The 23,017-nt window shown below is 35.5% G+C and overlaps 1 protein-coding gene across 1 annotated transcript in view; it reads left to right on the top strand.

Annotated features, from left to right (window-relative positions):
- Positions 1-23,017, top strand: part of LOC111158360 (protein kinase D3) — an 83,261-nt gene that overhangs the window by 18,077 nt on the left and 42,167 nt on the right. Inside the window, exons 3-4 of the mRNA XM_022520358.1 lie at positions 20,728-20,866; positions 22,428-22,559. Coding sequence (XP_022376066.1) covers positions 20,728-20,866; positions 22,428-22,559 — 271 coding nt within the window. The remainder of the gene's footprint in view (positions 1-20,727; positions 20,867-22,427; positions 22,560-23,017) is intronic.

The following is a 23,017-nucleotide window of genomic DNA, read 5'->3' as shown; positions in this document are numbered from 1 at the left end:
TTAATTTTTTCCTTTATGGATAGTGCTTTTGTATCTAAAAAATATTTGCCTGAATGAAAGATTTTTGTCCCCTGTTTTCTTCTGGAAGTTTCATAATTTTAGCTTTTACCTTTATATCTATAATCCATATGTTAGTTCTGCAGGACTATCACAGCTGGCTGGCTTAAGCCATAGAAATTTTTCTGACAGTTTTTGAGGCTAGCTGTCTGTAATTGAGATCTCAGTAGGGTTTGTTCCTTCTGAGGGCTATGAGTAAGAATTTGTTTCATGCCTTTCTCCCAGCTTCTAATGGCCTCAGGCATTCCTTAGCTTACAGATAGTGTTCTGCCTGTGTCTTCATATTGACTTCGCTCTATAAATGACTGTTGACAACCCCCCCCCCTTTTTTAAAGATTTTATTTATTTATTTGAGAGAGAATGAGTGAGAGAGAGCATGAGAGAGGAGAAGGTCAGAGGGTAAAGCAGACTCCCCAAGGAGCTGGGAGCCTGATGCAGGAATCGATCCTGGAAGTCCAGGATCATGACCTGAGCCGAAGGCAGTCGCTCAACCAACTGAGCCACCCAGGAGCCCACATTTCCCCTTTTTGTAAGGATACAGTCCTATTGGGTTAGGGCCCTCCTTAATGACTTCATCCTAACTGGATCATCTATCTACAAAAACCTTATTTCCAAGGTCACATTCACAGGTACTGGGGGTTAGGATTTTAACACCTTTTGGAGGAACACAGTTCAACTCGTAACAATCCATTTCAAAATAATTTTTGTGTGTTGTGTGAGATAAAGGTTGAGCTTTATTTTTTTGCATTGGACATCAGGTTTTTTTAGGACCATTTGTTGAAAAGACTATTCTTCTCTCATTGAATTACTTTAGGACCTTTATTGTAAATCAGTTAACCACATATCTTTTTATCTATTTCTGAACATTGTTTTGCTTTATTGGTCTATATATGTGTGTTCTTAAACCAATTTCACGTTATCTTGAATTCTTCAGTTTTATAAAGACATAAAGTCAGGTCCTCCAACTTGGTTCTTTCTTCCAAGATTGTTTTGACCAGTCTGTGTCCTTTGCATTTCCATTAAAATCAACTTGACAATTTCTACAAGAAACAAAAACACCCTTTGAATTTGTGTACATCATTTGTTATCTGTCTCATTTTTTTGATGCAGTTATAATTGGCATTTTTAAAAATCTCAGTCTGATTTTTCATTTTATTGTATAGAAATATTGTGATTTTTGTATGTTGATATTGTGTCCTGCAGCCTTGCTAAACTCACTTATCACTTCTAGTAATTTTAAGAAATTCTTTAGGATTCTCTATATAGATAATCTTGTCTTTTGTAAATAAAGATAGTTTTATGCATTGCCTTCCAAAACTTCATTTCTTTTCCTTGTTTTGTGCTGGAGGCTAAACATCCAGTACTATATTGCATAGAAGTGGTTAAGAGTTGACATCTGTGCCTTGTTACCAGGCTTAAAAGGAAAAACATTTGGTCTTCCACCATTAAGTTTCATGTAAACTTTTTTAGATGTTCTTCATCAAATTGAGAAAATTCCTGTCTGTTCCTAGTTGGCTTAGACTCTTTATCTTGAATGACTGTAAATTTGTTAAATACTTTTTCTGCATCTATGTATTTTTATCTTTTTAGTCTGTTAATATGATTGAAGTATGTTGTCATACCTTTGAATGTTAAACCAACCTTGTATTCTTACAACAAACCCTCCTGGTTATCATATATTATCCTTTTTATATTTTCCTTAATTCAGTATACCTATATTTTCTTAATATTTTTCTTTCTAAGATAATGTATTGGCCTCTAATTTTTTTCTTCTATTATATCTGTGTGGTGTTGGTATCAAGGGTAATGTTGGCTTCACAAAATGAGTTTGAAAGTATGTCGTTCCTGTTTTCTGAATAAACTCGTGCAAATTATTTCTTCCTGACCTATGTGATAGAATTCACCAATGAAGCCATCTGTGCCTGGAATTTTTTTAATGAGATTTTTAACTCAATTTCTATTTCTTTAGTGGGCATAGCTATTAAGATTATTTCTTTGTGAGTACACTTTGGTAATTTGTGTCTTTAAAGGAAGATTTTCATTTATCTAAGTGGGCAGATTCATTGGTGAAAGTTGTGCTTTGTGTTCATTACCCTTTAAAGTGATTTTTTTCTATTATTGTTTGTTTTCTATTTTTTAATTATCTTTTTTCTACCTTCTTTGAGTTTAACTTTATTTTCAGTTCCTTAAGGTGGAAGCTTGGGTCATTGATTTGAGTCTTGTCTTTTTTATGTATGTCTAGCATTGTAAGTTTCCCTCCAGTCATTACTTTAACTGCATGCCACAAAAACTTTGATATGTTGGATTTTCATTTACATTTTGTTTGAATCATCTCCTAATTTCACTTGTGATTTCATCTGTGATCCATGGATTGTTTAATTTGGAAGGATTTGAAAAATTTTCAGATGCTTTTCTGTTATATTGATTTCTAATTTTAATTTTTGCCCAAGAATATACTTTAATTTCAATCTGTATAATTCAAGAGGTTTTTTTTTTAATTGTGTAGGATTCTGTCTTACACTACATTCTGAATGTTACATATGCAGTTTTTTTAAAAATTTATTTTCTGTTCTTGTTGAATGAAGTTTTCTATGAAGATCAGATCGAGTTGGTTGATAGTGTTTTCTTTATCTTTATAGATTTCTTTTCTTATTCTACCCTTTATTGAGAAAGGAGTATTGAAATCTCTGAGTATAATTTTAGATTTGTCTATTAGTCCTTTTAATTTTAATTAATAGGCCTTAAAAACATGAAGCAAAAATTATTTGCAGGCACATTTAGGATTTTTACAACATTTGATATATTGATTTCTTTTTCGGTGTAAGTTTTTTCCCTTCTCTCTGGAATGTACCTTGTTCTGAAGTCATCTTTGTATAGTTATTGATCTAACCAATCTTACTTTTTTCCCCAAAAATTTAGTATTTGCATTGTGGTATATTTTTACATGTTTTTGCTTATAATCTCTCTGTCTTATGTGAAGTGGGGTTTTTTGTTGATTACATACCCTTGGGTCAATTCAGTCTGACAACTTCTGCTTTTTAAGTGCATAGACCATTTATATTTAATACAATGTTTAATATAGATGCATTTAAATATATTGATTTCTGTTTGTCTCTTCTGGTCTTGGGTCATTTTCTCTTCTTGAATTGAGTATATTCTGTAAGTACATTTTATCTCCATTGTTGATTTATTATACTCTTTAAAAAAATTTTTTTCCGCAGTTTCTCTAGTGCCAGGATCAGTAGGCTACATCTGTGGGCCGAATCTGACCCACCACCTCTTTTTGTGAATAGAGTTTTATTGGGACATGGGCATGCTCATTCATGAATATCTTGCCTGTGGCTTTTATGCTACAACAGCAGAGTTAAGTAGCTATGACAGAGACTATATGGTACACCAATCCTAAAATACTAGTAGCTGGTCTTTTATGGAAAATTTTTGCCAACCTTGCTCTAGTTTGTATAATATGCATCTTTATTTCATCAGAGATGTCTTCAAACAATATCATACTATTCTAAGAATGATGTAATCTACACCTTAGAATAGTATATTTCTGTTTTCTTTCTGTTGTCACTTGTACTGTTGTCATACATTTTATTCCTGTAAACAGTTTATTCTCATTATTTGTGATAGTTATATTCTGTAAAGTGACCTCAAACCTTGAATTAGTGAATATTGAACAGTTGCTCCTAGGGGAAATATAGGGTTAGGTTCCTGTAAGCATCTGGTCACAAAATTTTTGTCAAGCAGTAAATGCATAAGCCTGTTTTATAATGTGTTTCTGTTTAAAGGTGCCTAATTTAATATATATGTAGTTGATTCATTAACACTGATCTCATGGCCAACAGCACTGTAACTGAATGAAGCTTCTCTAACACACGTATTCTCTCCATAAGGCATATTATAGGCTGCTTGCTCTTAGGAACACTTGACAGCACTTCAGCATGATGCTTGGGGGGCTGGCATTCTAAACAGAAAAATCACTATAAGAAAAAATAACCCAAGTTCAGAACACATGACAGTAAGTAGACCATGAAAAAGACATGTGTTTTTATACTGTGAAAATTGAAACAAGAAGTCAGAGCATCACCTTGTTTGACTTCAACTGGGAATATGCAGAAGAGTGACTTAATTTTTTTTTTTCTTCTGTGCATGTCTGTGAATGACTGCAAAGACACAGAAAGTATTGATTTTTGGTTCCAAATAAATTTTAGCAAGTAGGCATGTTCACAGATCTGGAATCTGAATGATGAGGATCAGCTATTGCTATGGATCCCACAACACATTGTTATTCTTCTTGCTTTTTATCAGTAAATTATGTTTTAAAGAAAGTAAAAGTAAGAAAAATTACCTTTTATATTTACTCCCATATTTAACATTTTCATTATTTTTCATTATGTTGTGTTAGATCCAAACTGTTTGCAATATGTTCTTTTCTCTGGCTTCATTTACAATTTTTGTCTTCCTGGTTTTCAGCAGTTTGAATATGATTGCTTTATTGTGGTTTTCTTTCTGTTTTTGTTGCTGGGGTTTGTTGAACTTGGTCTTGAGGTTATAGTTTCCTCAACTTGGGAGACTTTTTGTATTCATTAAAGCTTCCTTTGGTCTTTTCCTGTGTGCCATTTTTACTACCCTTACAAAATTTTTCTGAACACATTCTTTTGCTTTCCTCTTCATCTTTCTATCTACTCTTTAGGCTTTCACTTGAAATATATATTTTTTTATTTATTTGACAGAGAGAGAGAGAGGCAGGTAGAGAGGCAATACAATCGGGGCGGGGGGAGAAGGAGAAGGCTTCCTGCTGAGCAGGGAGCCCCATGTGGGGCTCCATCCCAGGACCCTGGGATCACGACCTGAGCCGAAGGCAGATGCTTAACGACTAAGCCACCCAGGCACCCTCAGTTGAAATATATGTAATGGAAAGCTGTATTTGAATCGTCCCTGGGTTATGCCATGACCACATCTGAGTGAATGTGTGATTCACCTGAGTGAATTATTTTTCAGTCCCAGCCTACTGTTAGAAATAGCTTGAAGGAGTGTGAATCTAGCTCCTTGTTAAAGTTTTCCATGTTTCAGTAATTTTTGATAAGGTCGTAAATTGGTGACAATCCAATGAACAATCTCTAATATATATATTTTGACAAATGCACTTCAGTGTTTATGTCTATTTGTTTTCCTTATAAAATCTTATCCAATAATTTTTAAACATCCCACAAAACTTTTTGATTACTCTGTCAGTGAACATTTCCTAAAGACCAGCTTTTTTTTCTTTAATTAGGAGCAAAATCTTCAAATTTTGTTTCATAGTAGTTATGCAAAAGTAACTAAATTTTCAGAAATCTTTATCACAGTTCAGATGTTGTGAAGGATCAAGATTTTTACATGTTTACAAACTCCATGTATGTGGTTTCAAGGTTACATACAATTTATTTTGTAACAGTGGTTTTCAACACTGGTTGCACCTTAGAACAACCAGGAAGCTTAACAGTCCCTTCCCCAGACTATTTAAGTAAGGCTTTCTGGGAGCAGAGAGTCTGTTTAAGAGTTCTACCTATGGCTCTAAGGAAAGCCAGAATCGAGAACCTAAGTATAATAGAAATCAGTAAGTTTAAAAGAGCAGAAAAGTAATAAACTGAAGATATTTGTTCCAAATATTTAAATTGTGTATTTTGTTGTATGAGCTTGCCATCATATAAGATATAATTATATGTATATTTAAAATCTTGTATACAAATTAAAAAATTCAGTGAAGTCTATCTGATTATAGGTTAGTATGATAGTTGAAATTTTTAGATAGAAAAATAAGTGCTAGTGATTTCATTTCTTTTACTTGGCAATTTGCAGAGAGCTAAATATGTGGTACAATGACCCTTTAGCGGGTACCATTATCTGTTATGGCTTCATGCAATTGAACAAATATTTGTGGTGCACTTATTCTGTTCAGTCACCATGCGAGATACTGTAGAGTTACCAAGATGAAAAATAAATTTTCTGCCCCAATGATTTGTGCTCTGGAAAAAAAAGAAGATGAGTGAATGAAAATTATCATAATATAAGGTAGATCATGGTAAGACTTGAAAAGAAGGTACAAAATGATAAATGACTCAAAGGAATAACTACCATCTCATTCAGGAGGTATGGAAGCTTGCTTTAAACCCTACTTTTTGCTTTTATTGTCACCAACTCTGGTCCTTCACCTGGGGAAATAAACCTTAGTGGTTAGTAAAGTATCCTGCTACTACTTTGATAGCTTGCAGCATGGATAAAGCAAGATGCCTTTAACATCCTCAATAATCAGAAACCTGTGTATTTATGCACATATTAACTCCCCCCCTCCCATAGGTAAATGAATAAAGCTGTATGATTCTGCTTCCTAGTAGTGTTCTAAACTTATGTGAGCTAGAAATTCATGGTGATTTCTGTTCTGTTCGTGGTAATTCCATTTACCATCCCCACCGCTGTTTTTCTTCCAGTACGTTAAACCATAAGTTGCCTTTTATGGAGAATATGGAAATAGTAAAATACAACATTTATATATATCCACTTAATTACCATGTGCTGTGCTCTTCATTCCTGGACAACTTGTATTTAAACTTTCATTATATTGATTGTAATTGTTCTTTTACTTAAGTATAGCCACCATAAAACTGTAAGCTCTGTGAGGTCAGACATGTCCACAGTAGGTGTTCAACAAGTATTTTTTGGTTGAATAAATTTTAAAATTCATATGAAACAGTGTAGTATGGTTATTAAAAAGCATTTGTTGGGGGAGACGCCTGGTTGGCTCAGTCGTTAAGCATGCCTTTGGCTCAGGTCATGATCCCAGAGTCCTGGGATCGAGCCCACATGGGGCTCCCTGCTCTGCGAGCCTGCTTCTCCCTCTCCCTGCTGCTCCTCCTGCTGTGCTCTCTCTCTCTGTCAAATAAAGTCTTTTTAAAAAAATAAAAAATAAATTAAAAAAAAAACATTTGGGGTCAAATTTGGGTTTATCTCTGCCACCTACTAGTTGTGTAACCTTGGTTTCTTATCTAAAAAATGAGGTCTAAAATAGTGCTCATTTCATGGTTGTGTGTGTATATGTATATTAAATGATATGGTTTGCTTAGCCTAACACCTGACATATAGCAATGTCCCAATATTAGTTTATTAATAATATTAATATTAATCTGACCTTAGTGGTTTCTAAACTTAAAAAGCAAAACTTAAGTCGCACATACTTTGGGAACCCTTTTCTTTTTGGAGTTTATTGGAAATTAGTGGTGATCCAGAAGTGAGTGAAAGCTACTACCAGTTAAGTTTATGTTTCGCTTTTGTACTTTTACAGAATATACACAAATGTCATAATCCATTTTCTGCTGTGTAGAAGACAACCCAGTTGTTCCTTAATCTGTATAGGTAAATTATTTACAGTTTTCTACTAGCTCTACAAATGTTCTCTTTATTGGTGCAGAAAATTGGAGGTTAATGGTATATCAGTTCTGTGGTTTATTTGATTGTCTGTTCTTGGGCCATATGTGTCTATTTCATGTGCATTCTTTAACTCCTGAAAACCTGTGATTTTTGTCTTAGAATATTATAGTATATTATATTCCTTAGGGGATGAAGTCGTTATATGATTCTTTAGATTAATGGTGATTACAGATGTGGCTTCAGAATCATAATTTTGAGTTCAACTGATTTAACTAGTTACTATTATTGAGCAGTGAGTAAACATGCTTTTCTCTATTCTTACACGGTAGATGCATTCCCAAGGACTAAACTGCCAGAAGGAGCTTATAGAGCAACTACAGAGGCCTAGGGATAGTTAAATAAAATGTAAGATCTTTTGATACCAAAAGGAGGACATAAAAACTAACCAAGAATACATTAATATTTCCATTAGGGAAAAATGATTAAGGTATTTTTGATAACTGTCTTAAGAAATGGATGAATCCAGATATAAATAAAATTTAAAATTTTTATGAAGTATTTAAGACTTTATGAAATAAAATCCATTATCATATTCCTGAAAAAAGAAGACTGACAGTGTATAATTTTTACTTCCCAAATTATGTTTTCTATTCAAGATTTTATTGGAATTCTTTTTACCTGATTTTTCTAAAGTTTAAAAAAGTAGCCAAAAGTATTAAGTTAAAAGTCTGAAAAATAAGGGAAAGGGGGGGAGAAAAAAAAGTTACAATAATGGAAACTATATACTCCTTGAACAGTAATAGACAGATCCATAGTACATTTTAGGTATATGGCTAAGGAGGCATGAGAAATAAAAGGGAATCATTTTTCAGAAATGGAGTTTAGAAAGCAAGATAGGCAATGAGAGGAGCATTAACATAGACCTCCACTTAATACCTGACACCAGGATAAATTTCAGAGCAATTAAAGTAAAAGTTTTAAATACAAGAATTTTGAGAAAAAAAGGAATTGATATTTATCAAACTTAGAATGGGATATCTCACTTTCATATCAAGTAAAGGAGGCACAGGGGAAAAAACAGTTTACAGATTTGCATATTGAAAATTAAAATATTTACATATATAAAAATAAAAACAAAGATAAGATTGGGGAAATACTACACAAGTTTTAAATATCATTAATGTCTTTATTCTGTAAAGGGCTCATGTATTGGTAAGAAAAACATTGATTTTAAATATTTAGTCAAATGATATAAAAATACATTTCACAAAAATGTTAAATTAGTAAACAGGCATGTGGGGAAATGTTCAAAATAGTAGTAATAAATACAGATTAGGTATGGTATTCCATTGGGGGAAAATGAAATAGGTATTTCCAGTATGAATGAGGATATGATAAAGCTTCATAGAAATAGAGAAAAATCAATGATTTCAGGGCTATAGTAAGTTAAAAATGGGATTGAGTTCTAATACAGATAATACAAAATATATACATTGTGATTTTTGTTTGTTTGTTTCCAGGAAAATATCTAACATCATTTATAGTTGAGCTTTGCTTAAAACTTGGATATGACCAAAAGTGGTCACTGTTTGAATTCAGTCCAATTTCATGACACATCCCGAGGGTGGATTGGGTGGTGTTTCTTTTGTTGTTGTTGTCTTTAACAATAAGCCAAAAATTTAGCTTCCTTTTCTTGAAGATTTGAAGTGTTTCCAGCATTTATGTTACATTGAAATTGGTTCTCTCTTATTCATCTTTCCCCCCAAATGCCTTAGTCTCAGTAGGCATTGGTTAAGGACATGTTCTATCTGCTTTTACTGCTGAAAACAATACTGCAAATAACCTATGGTGATAATTACCCTCTATTGATTAAGTGATTTATAGAAAGAAAGAAGCAGATAAGCACCAGTGTTCTTTCCCATTGTTTCATGTGTTGGTACCTTAGTTGTGCCCAACCTGCTCCAACTACTTTATATTTTTCAGATACTTATTTGAAAAAACTCTTTGTTCCTGGGATTGTGCAAAAGGCGAGCTTCTTGAAATACTTGAAATTCTTAGTTAATTCACTCTGAGAACACCAGTAAACTTTTTCCTTATTGCTTATAAGAATGTAGATTAGCGCTACTTAATTGGCAGATATTATAGCTCCAATATCTCATTTTAATGTTTGAGATTAAATTAAACCAGTGGTTTCAACCAGAGTGATTTTGATCCCTGGCAACATTTAGCAGTGTCTGGAGATTTTTTGTTTGGTTGTTTTTACCGGGAGAGAGGGAGTGCTATTGGCTTCTGGTGTGTAGAGGGCAGGGATGCTACTCCCATGCTCCCCACAACAAAGAATTATCTGGCTTAGAATTCCATTTGTGAATCTTCTACATGTGAATCGAGAGTTTTCAAATAGGATTGGTTGCCAGTTTGGCTTGGACGTGTTTGTTTTAAGTATGCAGTACAGTTTCTTTTGTGAATATGGACATAGTTAAACAATGTAAATTTTAATTTTTATCGAAGTATAGTTGACATACAATGTATATTAGTTTCAGGAATGAATGTAAATTTTTAGATGTATCCGTAGATTCCTTTATCTACGTATTAGTTTATAAAGAAGCAGACTTAGCAACAAGCAGTATCTCTTCTTTCTAGGAGTTATACGCTGAAGAGAATGCTGAAACTAATGGAACTCAAAAAACTAGTGGGACTGGCTGTGAGGAGAACTGAGAAGGCAGACAGATCTGAGCAGAGGTAGAATTGAGCTTGAACCAAACGGAAACTAGATCTCTGCTGGGAGGAACTACCAAAGAGTCACATTACAGTGAGCAAATCAAAACCCGGGGAACCAAAAGCTTTGCCCAATCTTAGAGTGATTGTGCAGGGATTCCCAATGTCAAAATTATATTAGGGTTTAAACCTGTACTATTATTTTTTGTTATTGGTGTATGTTTTAAAATGAGAGAGAATAACCCAAGAAAGAGATAGCAGTGTTTTAAAGCCAAAGAGGCAGACTTGGGGTGGAGCTTTGATTCTTAAAAACTTTGTTTAGAGATTATAAACCCTTTTCAGGTCACTTACTTCAGATCTTCATCTGCAAAGCTGGGATCATGATTCCTACCTTCATTAAAAAATTGTGATAAAATGTAAAGCTCTGAATGCAGTGGCTGCCACATAATTAGTGCTTCAAAATAGTAATACTCATAATTTTAAAATCTCTCATATCTGGAAAGATCATCGATCCTTATAGTGTTCTTAAAATTTTAGTAAATACCAAAACAGGTATAGGATTCTTTCACACTGACATTGCTTTACTCATGCCTTCTGATTTTAGTATTTAGCATATGATAAACTATAAAAAATTGAGATCGAGTGTTAATTAGAGGACTGGGATTACTTGTTTTAGGAGTTTTGAGAAAGTTAAGTGAGATAGCCATGTCAAGTGCTTTACATGGCACCTGGTGCATAGTAGCTACTCTCAGTGAATGTTAGTTCCTCACATTCTTGATCTCAAATTGCCAGTGCTACTGCTGTATTGTGTTAATTTGTTGAATGAACATAGTAGATGTAATTGGAGTAATAAGAAAGAAAATTGGCCAACAGCAATTCATTTTAAGCTGTAATGGTATTTACTGAAATTGAAATGAATCTAACTAAAGCAAACTCTGCTTTCAGCAGCTGGTTATAAAACATTTGTTTTTAGTTTGACCATTTACATGACACTAGACCTGAAGAGTCTTTGCTTGTATATCCTAGTTTAGGAGTGATTTTTATCTACTTGTCAAGTGAATACATTGTTTCTGCAGACATGGATTGGGTATAATTTTCAGGTTCTGCCAAAGTAGAGCGAAAACCCCAGCTGTGTCTTTTGTTTTCTGGAAACCAGTTGTCATTCTGTGTTAGGTTTTTTTTCTTTTTCCTCCCCTATTCTTTCTCCTACAGCTGTGTTACAGTGGCTAGGTGACATCCTGCTCTTTACCCTACATTTTTTGTCTTGGCAGAATAATGCCAGGCAACCATTACTAATCTGGAAGATCAAACCAGAAGAAAGATTTTTTTTTCCCCCCAATTCTGCTAGATAATCAGGTAAATATGTTGGCTGGGATAGAAAGTTCCAGAAAGTTTGAATTGAAGATAAACAGAACTAATAGCAAAACAAGTAAAAAGGAAATGAAAAAAGATTGCTCTGGTTTGTGTCAAAGAGAAATGGTGTTAAATGAAACAGCTCCTTTAATGTGTCATATGCAGAAAATCCTAGGTTGAAGATTAATGATGAAAGTTAAGAATAAATTAAGAGTCCCCACTGAATAATTTTCTCATTGACTCATCTAGACTGTAGTGCTGTCTATCTGTATATAGAAGTAGTCACTGAAATTCTTTTCAACTACATACTTCCTGAGAAATGATGTTAAATAGCACATTTTAATTACAAACAGGTGTTAATACCAACAAAAGATATTTCTGTAAGATGGTTCTAGAAAGATAAGATGCTCTGTTTTTTATTATTGAAGCCATCTTTACTGCAAAAGTAAAGACATATGGAATGTGAAGTGGGCAAAGAGAGCAGTATATAAAGGGTGCACATTTGATAACTTAGAATGAAATTCCATTCCTCTCCCATATGGACTGGGAAAATAATTCATTTTGCATGGTCAAGAAAGGAGTATTTGCACAGTCTGTAGAAAGCAAGTCCAGAAAACCCTGGGGTAGTTTGGAATGAGGCCAAATTAAAGACCTATTTTGCTTCTACCCTGCAAGTTCTTTTGCTGTTTCTTTCATTTCCTCTTTTCTTCTTTTAATCAAGGCTGAGGTAGGCTAGGGAAGGAAATATGGGCATGTGTAATTTTCTGAACTTTGTCAACTTCCTTTCACATTTTCCAGTCTCTCTATATTCTTGACCCCTCTTATTCCCCAAAGCAAGGTTTCTCAACCTCAACACTGTCAATATTTTGGGCTGGATAATTTTTTTTTTTTTTAAAGATTTTATTTATTTGACAGACAGAGATCACAAGTAGGCAGAGAGACAGGCAGAGAGAGAGAGAGGAGGAAGCAGGCTCCCTGCTGAGCAGAGAGCCCGATGTGGGGCTCGATCCCAGGACCCTGGGATCACGTCCTAAGCCGAAGACAGAGGCTTTAACCCACTGAGCCACCCAGGTGCCCCTGGGCTGGATAATTTTTTGTCCTCTGCAGTGCCTCATGCATCGTAGGATGTTTAGCAGCATCCCTGGCCTCTACCCACTACACACAGTGCCCTACATACCTCTTGGGGGACAAGATACCCTGCTTAAGAACCCTGGTTTAGGAATAAGCTAAATAAATAGCCAGTGACAATTAAAACTGACAGTTACTAGCATGTTACCACCTCTGCTGCTCTTCTAATCTTGTTCCCTATCGCAAATTGCTTTCTTCCTCATGAAAGTAGAATGCTTAAAAAGCATTATAGCATTTTATTAGCTAAGACTTGCATTCTGGATGGTAAAGAGAAAGGAGTCCAGTGGAAATAGTGGATTTATAAATGTAATCAAGAATTGATTTTCATTAGTTTGCTAGAATATTTCTTCTTATACAATTTTGAAAGGGAAAAAAGTCTCTATTATTCTTTTCTACTGGAGTCTGGTATAGGCAAATAAGCTATTATTTTGGCACAGAGGCCTCTTCCTGTATAAAATATTTTATTGGCGTCAGATCATTTTGGGAAATTCAACATATATTCTATTAAGTATACAGGGTTTTTGTTTGTGTTTTTTGATATGTTGTCCTGGACTTACTAAGGATTTCCTACATAATGAAAAATATTTTGAGGAATGTTTGTATTTGGAGTTTTAAAGATCTGCTAATCCGTTAAAAGGTCAAAGAGTACAAATAACTAATGCATACAAAGGAAATACAGTTGTCCCTTAAGCATGTAAAAGATGTTCAACCTCTTATAATTAAAACTGTACCAAAATACCATTTTTTACCTAACATTAACAGATTTGCTAAGGACTAAATTTTGTCTCTCCTCCCCACCCCTCACATTCATAGGTTGAAGCCTTAAGCCGCACTCAGTGTGACTTTGGAGATAGAACTTTCAGGAAGGTTCAGTGAATCATAGGGTTCTAGTCTGATAGAATTGGTAGGTTTATATAAGAAGAGGAAGAAAGAGGTGTCTCTTTCTCTTCCTCCCTTCTCCCTCTCTCCCTCCCCCTACGTGCATTTTTGGAAGAGAGGTCATCTGAGCAGCAGGGACAAGGCTGCTGACTGCAAGCAAGGAATAAGCTTCTCAAGAACTTGAACATGCTAGTAGCCTGATCTCAGGAGTCTAGCCTCCAAAATTCTGAGAAAATAAATTTGTGTTGTTTTAAGCTGTTCCACCTATGATATTTTGTTAATACAACCTAAGCTGACTAATAGAGCATAAAAAATAAGATGCGGAAAAATAAGCACGCGGTATATTACTTATGGAAATGTAAATTGGTATGGTCTCTATAAAGAACATTTTAGCAGTATCTAAAAGTGTCAAGGGGCGCCTACATGGCTCAGTCACTTAAATGTCTAACTCTTGATTTTGGCTCAGGTCATGAGATCAAGCCTTGAATTGGACTCCACACTGGGTGTGGAGCCTGCTTAAGATTCTTTTTCTCCCTCTCCCTCTCTTCTGTGCCCCCCCATCACTCCTCCACCCCTATGCACTTGCTCTCTCTAAAAAGGAATGAATACAAAATTTAAAAAAATTAAATGTCAAATTGCATATTCTTTGACGTAGCAAATCTATTTCTGGGAAGTAATCCTATTCATATACTCAAAAAGTGAAAAAGTTGTGTGTATAAGATATTACATTGGGTGTTGTTTGAAGTAACAAAAGATTTGAAACAGTAGCTAAGATTTACGTAGTGCCCAAAATGGATCAGGAGTTCTAAGCTTTTTGGGTGTACTCATTTATTTAATTCTCATAATTACCTTATGAAGTAGGAGATAGAAAAATTGAGGTTAAGTTAGCAACGGTTATAGTTAATAAGTGAAATGGATCAGGATTTGAACTCAAAGCAGTTTGGCCTTAGTTTTATTCCTCAACTCCTATCCCGTCAGTAGGGAACTAGTAAAATAAAACTATACAATTGTGTAAAACAACAACAACAAAAATCATTTTTGATATAAAATATCTTCAGAAGGATAATAAGGAGAGCTGGCAATAGTCGACTCTGGCAGGGCTAGCAGGGCAACTCCAGCATAGATTTTGAACTATACTCTTTTGTACTTTAAAAATTTTGAGCTTTGTGAATAAATTGCTATTCAAAAATAAATGATATTTTTAAAAAGTGTATATTATATCCCAAAGTATTAATAAATATCTGTGAGCATACATGTATATATAAATGATTGGATGAATGCATAAATCAGTGGGTGAGAATAGATAAATCTCACATGCAGAAGAATTCCAAATAACTTATATAGATACTCTGCCTTCAAGGAGAAGGAACATAACTCACCATTCCTTAAGAGTGGGCTGTGTAGCGGTGCCTGGGTGGCTCAATTTGTTAGGCATACAACTCCTGGTTTTGGCTAGGGTCATGATCATGGGGTTGTGGGGTCAGGCTCTGTGCTCAGCATGGAGTCTGCTTGAGAGTTTCTCTCTCCCTCTGCCCTGCTCTCTTCTCCCCAACCCCCACTCATGTGCACACATATGTTCTCTCTCTCTCTTGAATAAATAAATAAAATTTAAAAAAAAAGTGGGCTGCCCATGGTGACTGACTTGCAATGGGTACAGTATTAGGGGTTCAGAGGAAATAACTTTGCACAAAGTGAAGAAATCTGACAAAAACTACCATAGCCAGATAATCAAGGTCTACATCAATAGCAGTAAATCATGTGGGTAGTAGGTACGCTTGATATGTGATGAGAATGACACTTTACCTCTGTGGTCTTTCCCAAAACCCATAACTCCAGTCTAATCATGAGAAAAACATTAGACAAATTTTAATGGTGGGCATCCTACACAATACCTGATTTTTAGTCAAAGTCCTCAGAACCCAGCAAAGTCTTAAAAAAACACTGTCAAAGCCAAAAGAGGCCTAAGGAGACATGACCGCTAAAGGTAATGTGGTATCCTGTGTGTGATCCTGGGATGGAAAAAGGAAATTGAGTAAAAGCTAAGAAAATCTGAATGAAGTATGGACTTTCTAGTTAATGTATCAGTCTTAGTTCACTAATTGCAATGTACCATATTAATGTAAGACATTCATAAGAGGGGAAACTAGTTGTGGGGTATATGGGATTTCTTTGTACTACTGTCTCAATTTTTCTGTAACTCTAAAATTGTTCTTAAAAATAAGGCGTTTTTTTTAAGTCTGTTTTTTAAGGAGTGTATGTAGTAAATATATTGAATAATATAAAAGTGAACTTGATATTTAGGTGTCCATGTCTTATTCCACAGAGCTTAACCATAAACCTGGGAAGATCTTTTAAGGTCCACAGGGAATTTTAGTGTATGGTCAGAATTGAGACATGGCTTAACAATTTACTCCTGCTTAAAAATCTTGTTTCTGAATTTTTTAAAAGATTTTATTTTATTCATTTGAGAGAGAGAGCACAAGTGATGGGGAAGGGGCAGAGGGAAAAGGAGAAGCAGACTTCCCACTGAGCAGGGAGCCTGACATGGGAATCTATCCCCGGACCCTGAGATCATGACCTAAGTTAAAGGCAGATGCTTAACCGATTGAGCCACCCAGGCACCTCTCTGAATTGTTATAAAAGTTATGAAGTTTCAATAGTGGTAAGTTCAAATCATTATTAGCAGGGTTTTGCTTTTTTGTTTGTATGGGTTTTTCTCTGAATAATTGTTTAGATCTTTCAAAGTGTGTGCTCACTTTCCTTGTTTCTTCTTTTTTTTTTTCCTTGTTTCTTCTTTTTAGATATTTAACATACCCATGTCTCAAGACTTCATAGTGTTTTTTAAAACTTGGCTACAGTTTTTCTCTGATGTTCAGTGGCAACGTTTAATAGTCTCTTGCCTTTTTTTTCAGGCGCTATTTTCTGTTACTTCATTTTGTGCTGACTCCTCAGATGATTCCTAAATATCCTACCAAGTCATACTTACAAATCATAATTGTGAATAGGAGAAATTTATTTTTTACAAGCTATTTAGTACATTTCCCCCTCTTGGAACTCTATAATTTCTCAACTATATAGATGAATATAGTTTATGTAAACATTTGCTAGACTAGAAAATTACTTCATTTTTTTATCATCACTGAAGGCTTTCCAGCCTGGTTCACAAATGCTTATTTTAAGTAAATATTCTTAATACACTCCCTGTCATTTTTATTTGTGCTTCAATTTCTTAAATAATGCTAGTATGAATTCACTGGGTCATGTGTTTATCAAGAAGATGATTTTATATGTATTTTTTTTCTAAGCCACACATTTTTTTGATGTTTTCTTCTTTCATTAATGTGTTTATTTAGCTCTTTAGTTATCGGGACTTCTGGCTTGGTCAAAACAATACTAATGATCCATGTAATTTACCAAAGATAGATTTGAGAGAGAAGTGTTCCTTCTTGTCTTGCTTTCCATCTCCTTACTGAATAATCCAGACCCTACTACCTCTTTCCTGACCAATAGCTTCAGCCTTCTTTAGGAGCTTGCTCTAGTCTCTTCCTGTTTCAGTCCCTACTACATGTCAGCATTATCTTTTTAAGATACAGATTTGATCGCATCACTGCCTTGCTCTGGGATTTTTTGTCTCTCCCCTTTTAGATGTAAGATAAAAAGAACCACTTGTGGGACGCCTGGGTGGCTCAGTTGGTTAAGCAGCTGCCTTCGGCTCAGGTCATGATCCTAGCGTCCTGGGATCGTGTCCCACATCGGGCTCCTTGCTCGGCGGGGAGCCTGCTTCTCCCTCTGCCTCTGCCTGCCATTCTGTCTGCCTGTGCTCGCTCGCTCTCTCTCCCTCTCTGACAAATAAATAAAAAATCTAAAAAAAAGAACCACTTGTATTTACTGATCATGGTACTACTTTATGTCATTAAATACATAAATTTTGACCAGAACCCTATAAAGCCAGTATTGCTGTTACTCCAAATTTATAGATAACAAACAGCATAGGGAGGTTAAGCAGCTTATCTAAGGTGCTGTAGTTAGTAGGTGGCAATGCCTGCACCCCATTCTGATGACTCCCAAGTTTCTTTCTTAAGTATAGTCTCCATGGGGCTCCGGTGTGCATTTTTGTCCTCTTTCTACCCCAGCCCTTGCCTCGTTCTTCAGTCAAAGGGGTCCACTTGACTTTCTTCCATTTATGTGTTTTCTCAACTACGACCTTTATATTTTCACTTTCACTTTCTGCCCATGGAAACCTTGCTTCCCTTTTTTATCACTGTTTCAGTGACATTCCACATTCCCGGTTAAAGTTTTTTTCCCTTCTTCTAGAATTTTATTTATTTTTCATTTTTGGTATTTCCTTTACTATGTTATTGATTTGTTTTATTACCATCTTCCTACTAGATTGTAAACTTCTGGGAGGGGAGGTCTGCCTTAACTTTACATACCATGGGAACAATGCCTTGCACTCAGAAGACATAAAAAAAAAATGTGGAACTTTTAAAAATGAGTTTTATTCATACAAAAAAAGTTTTTTTTTTAAGATTTTATTTATTTGAGAGAGAGCGTGTGAACAGGAGCAGGGGGAGGAGCAGGGGGAGAGGGTTGATCCCAGGACTCTGGGATCATGACCTGAGCTGAAGACAGACACTAAACCAACTGTGCCACCCCGGCATCCCTTGTTAGTCATTTTTATATAAGGATGGAATGTGGAATTTTTTTTTTTTTTTTTTTTAACGATTTTGTTCATGGAAGAGTGAAAGTGAACAAGCAGGGGGAGTGGCAAGCAGAGGGAGAGAGAAAAGCAGGCACCTGCCAAGCAGTGAGCCAGATACTGGGATACTGGGCTTGATCCCAGGACCCTGGGATCATGACCTGGACTGAAGGCAGCCGCTTGACAGACTGAGCCACCCAGGCGCCTTGGAAACTTTTCTTTATTAATACTTAAGTTCTTAATACATAAGAACTGTTGCAACTAATTTATGGAGATGTTTTATTCCTATTAAATGTTTTCTAATTTGATAATACTTAATAAAATTTTATAAAATTTTCATTTCAAACTTTAAAATGTAATAAAAATATATTTTTGATTCTGTATTTTTACTCCCTAGCTTTTCAATTAAAAATTGTTACACTGTTAGATATATATTTAAAGCATATTACAAAGTTTTGTTAGTATTATTGGTAACTCAGTTGAAAGTAGGATATTATAAAAACTCCAAATATTTCTGTACTTTTTCATTATTTACTCAGGTTTAAAAAAATTCAAGTCGACTCAAATTTCTAATTAAATCATTGTTTCCAATTTTTAAATTTTAGTAATTTTCCAATAAAATTTAGACATTTGTAGACATATACCTATATAAGGATTTTTAATGGGAAAATTAAGTTCAGAAGATAAGGCATTTCCGCCTAAAACACATGCTGTAAGATCCTAAACTCATGTTAGAAGTGGGTCACAAATTTAGCTTTGCTTTTCCCAGTGAGTGAAGTAAACAGAAAACATGATTAATTGGATGATCAGATTGTTCATATTATTGAACCAACCGGAGAAATTCCTTTTATGATTCCTCACGGAGAAGGGCTACCATTCTTGAAGTAAGTGAACATATCCTCAGCAACATCCCTGCAATAAATGCAATTATGGTTTAGTGTGACATACGTATCAAGCCATTCAGTGCAGGCTAGTGACATACTGTATAGTACATTAAAGGATATTCTCCGAGGAGCCAAATAAGTCAATGAGGGTGTCCAAATCTGAGATAAACTGAAGAAAATTGAAATACCTGGAGCAGCATTTCTCAGGGCACTGGTGTTTTAGATGATCTTGATCTTGATTTAGAAATTAATTTTGTAAGGCAAGTATTTAAAATTTTCTCTTAAATAACTTTATTAACTATAAAAACTGTTAGAGCTCATACCTTCATATTTTAGTGGTATGCCAATACCCACAGTGTCAGCTCTGTAGTCACAAAGTGTAGAAGCCTTGAAATAATATACGTAGGGCATGTGAACAGATCTCTAAGTCTCCTGTTCTGGTCAAAGGTTTTTTAAAAAGTTACCAGGGCACCTGGGTGTTGCAGTCAGTTAAGCGTCCCAACTCTTGATTTCGGCTCAGGTCATGATCTCAGGGTACTGGGATCAAGCCCCGTGTCAGGCTCCATGCTCAGTGCAGAATCTGCTTGTTAATTTTTCTCCCTCTCCATCTGCCCCTCCCACTAATGCGCTCTCTCCCTTCCTCCCTCTTTCTCTCTCAACTAAATACATATATTTTTTAAAAAAATAGTATAAAGAAAGTATTTGTAAATCATGTATTTGTATAATCATGTATTGATAAAAATCATGTATTTGTAATTACAGTGAGTAAAGAAAGTATTAGATGCTAGAGGCCATAGGTGTATTTGTCAAAAATGTTGGAATTGATACTCTTGTGACGGTAGTTTGGGAATTATTAATCTACTAGGTCCGTTCAGTAAAGTTTAAAGTGATGATGAAAGTGTTCTATATCTGCATAGTCCAAAATGATAGACAAGCCAGTAGCTAGGGTGGTAATTAAGTGCATGCAGTGTGGTCAGAGTGACTGAGGAGCTGAACTTTTCATTTTATTTAATTTTCACTAATTTTAATTTAGCCGCATGTGGCTAGTAGCTACAGAGGAAGCTCAGTTCTAGAGGACAGGAAAAACTGCATATCTCAGGCAATGTAAGATAGAGTAGCAGTTAAATTCAAGATTATAGTCTCCATCAATAACTGAAAAAGGAAATCCTATATTTCTAAGAGACATGTGCTTAAAAAAATAATTGTATTTAAGTTTACTGTTTTTTTTTTTTTTTTAAGATTTTGTTTATTTATTTGACAGAGAGATCACAAGTAGGCAGGCAGAGGGTGGGGGGAAGCAGGCTACCTGCTGAGCAGAGAGCCCAATGCGGGGCTTGATCGCAGGACCCTGAGACCATGATCTGAGCCCAAGACAGAGACTTAACCCACTGAGCCACCCAGGAGCCCCTACTGTTCTATTTTTGAACTTGAAAATGAACCAAGGATGCTTGAATCCATGGTTGATCTTTTAGATATTAATAGAATTGTTAGCAGACAGTGTTAGGCTAAAAACCACATGTAAGGTTCTTTGATAAGATTGAGACATTTACTCATAAAAATGGAAACCTATGGGTATGCTGATATAGGACTCTTCTCCTGTAGTTTCCAGAGTGTGGCTTCTTTGGCATGTATGACAAAATTCTTCTCTTTCGCCATGACATGAACTCAGAAAATATTTTGCAGCTGATTACCTCAGCAGATGAAATACATGAAGGAGACCTAGTAGAAGTTGTTCTTTCAGGTAAGTAAATAACTCCTTTTATTTTTTTATTTTTTATTTTCTTGAATGAGCCTTATTTTTTCTACTAAATGCTATGTTCAGTTAGTCTTTGTGCTACAGTTGCTTAACTTCTTCTGTAATAATGGTGACCATGTGAGTTTTCCCTTCAGGAAGGTTACGTCACAGATGAGAAAGTAGGAAAATAAGCCCTGAATTGTTTATCCGAATGTTCCTAAGCTAAGGGAATTATCATTGGAACTGGAAGAGGAATATACTTTTTGAATCAAAGAAATAAAATAATTATACTGAAATTCAATTTCATTTTCCCCATTTCTGTGAAGAGCATAGAAGAAGAGAATTGGGGTTCAGAAATGAAAGGAGAAAAAGAAATAATGAAGATGTGGAAGAGGAAACTGTGATACTGATTGTTCCCATGATTTCAGTATTGCTCCTTCCTTGTGTGTTCTCAGTGGGCATTTTCTTACCTCCCTCCCTTTCCCCCTCATCCACTCTTGTCGTTCCTTAGCTCCTTCTATTTCTGACCTCATCCAACAGCAGATGGGCAGGATTGTTGGCGGGGAATGTAAGAGAACAACGAATGCACCTAGTAGTCCTGCAGAACTTCTTGTTTGACAGGAAAGGAGGGAGGGAGAGAAGGAGAGAGCGAAGAGTGAGAGAAAGGGAAGAAAAAAAGGAAAGCCAGCCAAGAGTCCAGACTCCTGCCACTATTTTTTCCACTTCTCAAACTCATCTCTGCAGCCTGTTCTTGAGATCCTCCCTACCAACACCTTTCCTTATTGGTCCTTGATCCTTTCCATTCATCTGGCCCCTCCATTAATCATGCATCTGCACCACCACCCCGTCATGTGTAAATTTCCCAATCCCTGTCTTTCCACTCCAGGGGGGCTTTACTTCTTGTCCTCCCTGGAGGTCATACTCCTATCTGTTCCTTCTTTGCTCTGGACCCTTCATCAGTCCCATCAGAACACAGGGATATCCACTAATGACTTAAAGGTGGAGGTGAGAGAATGGCTACCTGTGTTTGTGTCTACTTGTTCAGTTGCTCGCAGAGAGGAGGGGAGTCTCTTTTTCTTAACTACTAGGACTATTGAGAAGACAGAAAACTTAGGTTGAGATCCTAAGTTGGAACTCAGAGTGTTTACCATTGAGATTAAGTTCCATAGTTTCCAGGGGTTTTACGTTTTTTACTTTTTGCCCCCCCCTTTTTTTTACTTTAATGTTCTGTTTCCCAGTGTTTTATAAGTTAAACAGTTTTTAATTGTAAAAGCAGAACTACCAACTATTTGTGATCTTGTCACTATGTTAAATATGTTTTTGGAGGTTGAAATACCTACCTGCAGACCTAGTTTTGGAGCTCAAGTTATTTGGAGTTGATGCACTTCCTAAAATAGCTTGAAAACCACAATATTAAATGCTGAAGATAAATGATTTTTTATGATAAATGAAGCTTTCAGAGAAAAAAGATTCCGTGTACTTTGACATAAATGAATATGGTCAGCATTCTTAATCTCATTGCAATTACAAATGTAGGGCTTATTTGGCTACTTTTCTTTTTAAAAAGCTTTGGCTACAGTAGAAGACTTCCAGATTCGTCCACATACTCTGTACGTACATTCTTATAAAGCTCCCACTTTTTGTGATTATTGTGGTGAGATGCTCTGGGGATTGGTACGTCAAGGACTGAAGTGTGAAGGTATGTGTTCTAAGTTTTTGTACCATTTGAAATAGGATTTTATATTTGCATTTTCTGATCATTAATGAAAGAATAAGATCAGGGGTGCTTGGGTGGTTCAGTCGGTTAAGTGTCTGCCTTCCTCTCAGATCATGAACTCAGGGTCCTGGGATCCCGCCCCGCATTGGGCTCCCTGTTTGACAGGGAGTTTTCTTCTCCCTCTTTCTTTGCCCCTCCCCCAGCCTTGTGCATGTGTGCATGTGCACGTGCTGTGCTTTCTCTCTCTCTCTGAAAAATAAAATCTTAAAAAAAGAGAGATCCTCAGTTGGTGACTAGGTGGTAACTAGGGTTTAGAATTGGACAGATCTGTTTTTCTGAATTAAAATTGTCACAGGAGTCAGGTGCACATTTCTGAGTCCTCTTAAGTATTAAAGGTGGAGAATCATTAAAGTTTTTCTGTAAAGGGCCAGAAATTAAAT

This window comes from Enhydra lutris, unplaced genomic scaffold (genome assembly GCF_002288905.1).
Source record: "Enhydra lutris kenyoni isolate GAN:26980312 unplaced genomic scaffold, ASM228890v2 scaffoldscaffold59, whole genome shotgun sequence".
Classification (NCBI taxonomy): domain Eukaryota; kingdom Metazoa; phylum Chordata; class Mammalia; order Carnivora; family Mustelidae; genus Enhydra; species Enhydra lutris.
The sequence above is the reverse complement of the archived record's forward strand: the minus strand, read 5'-3'. Positions and strand labels throughout refer to the sequence as shown.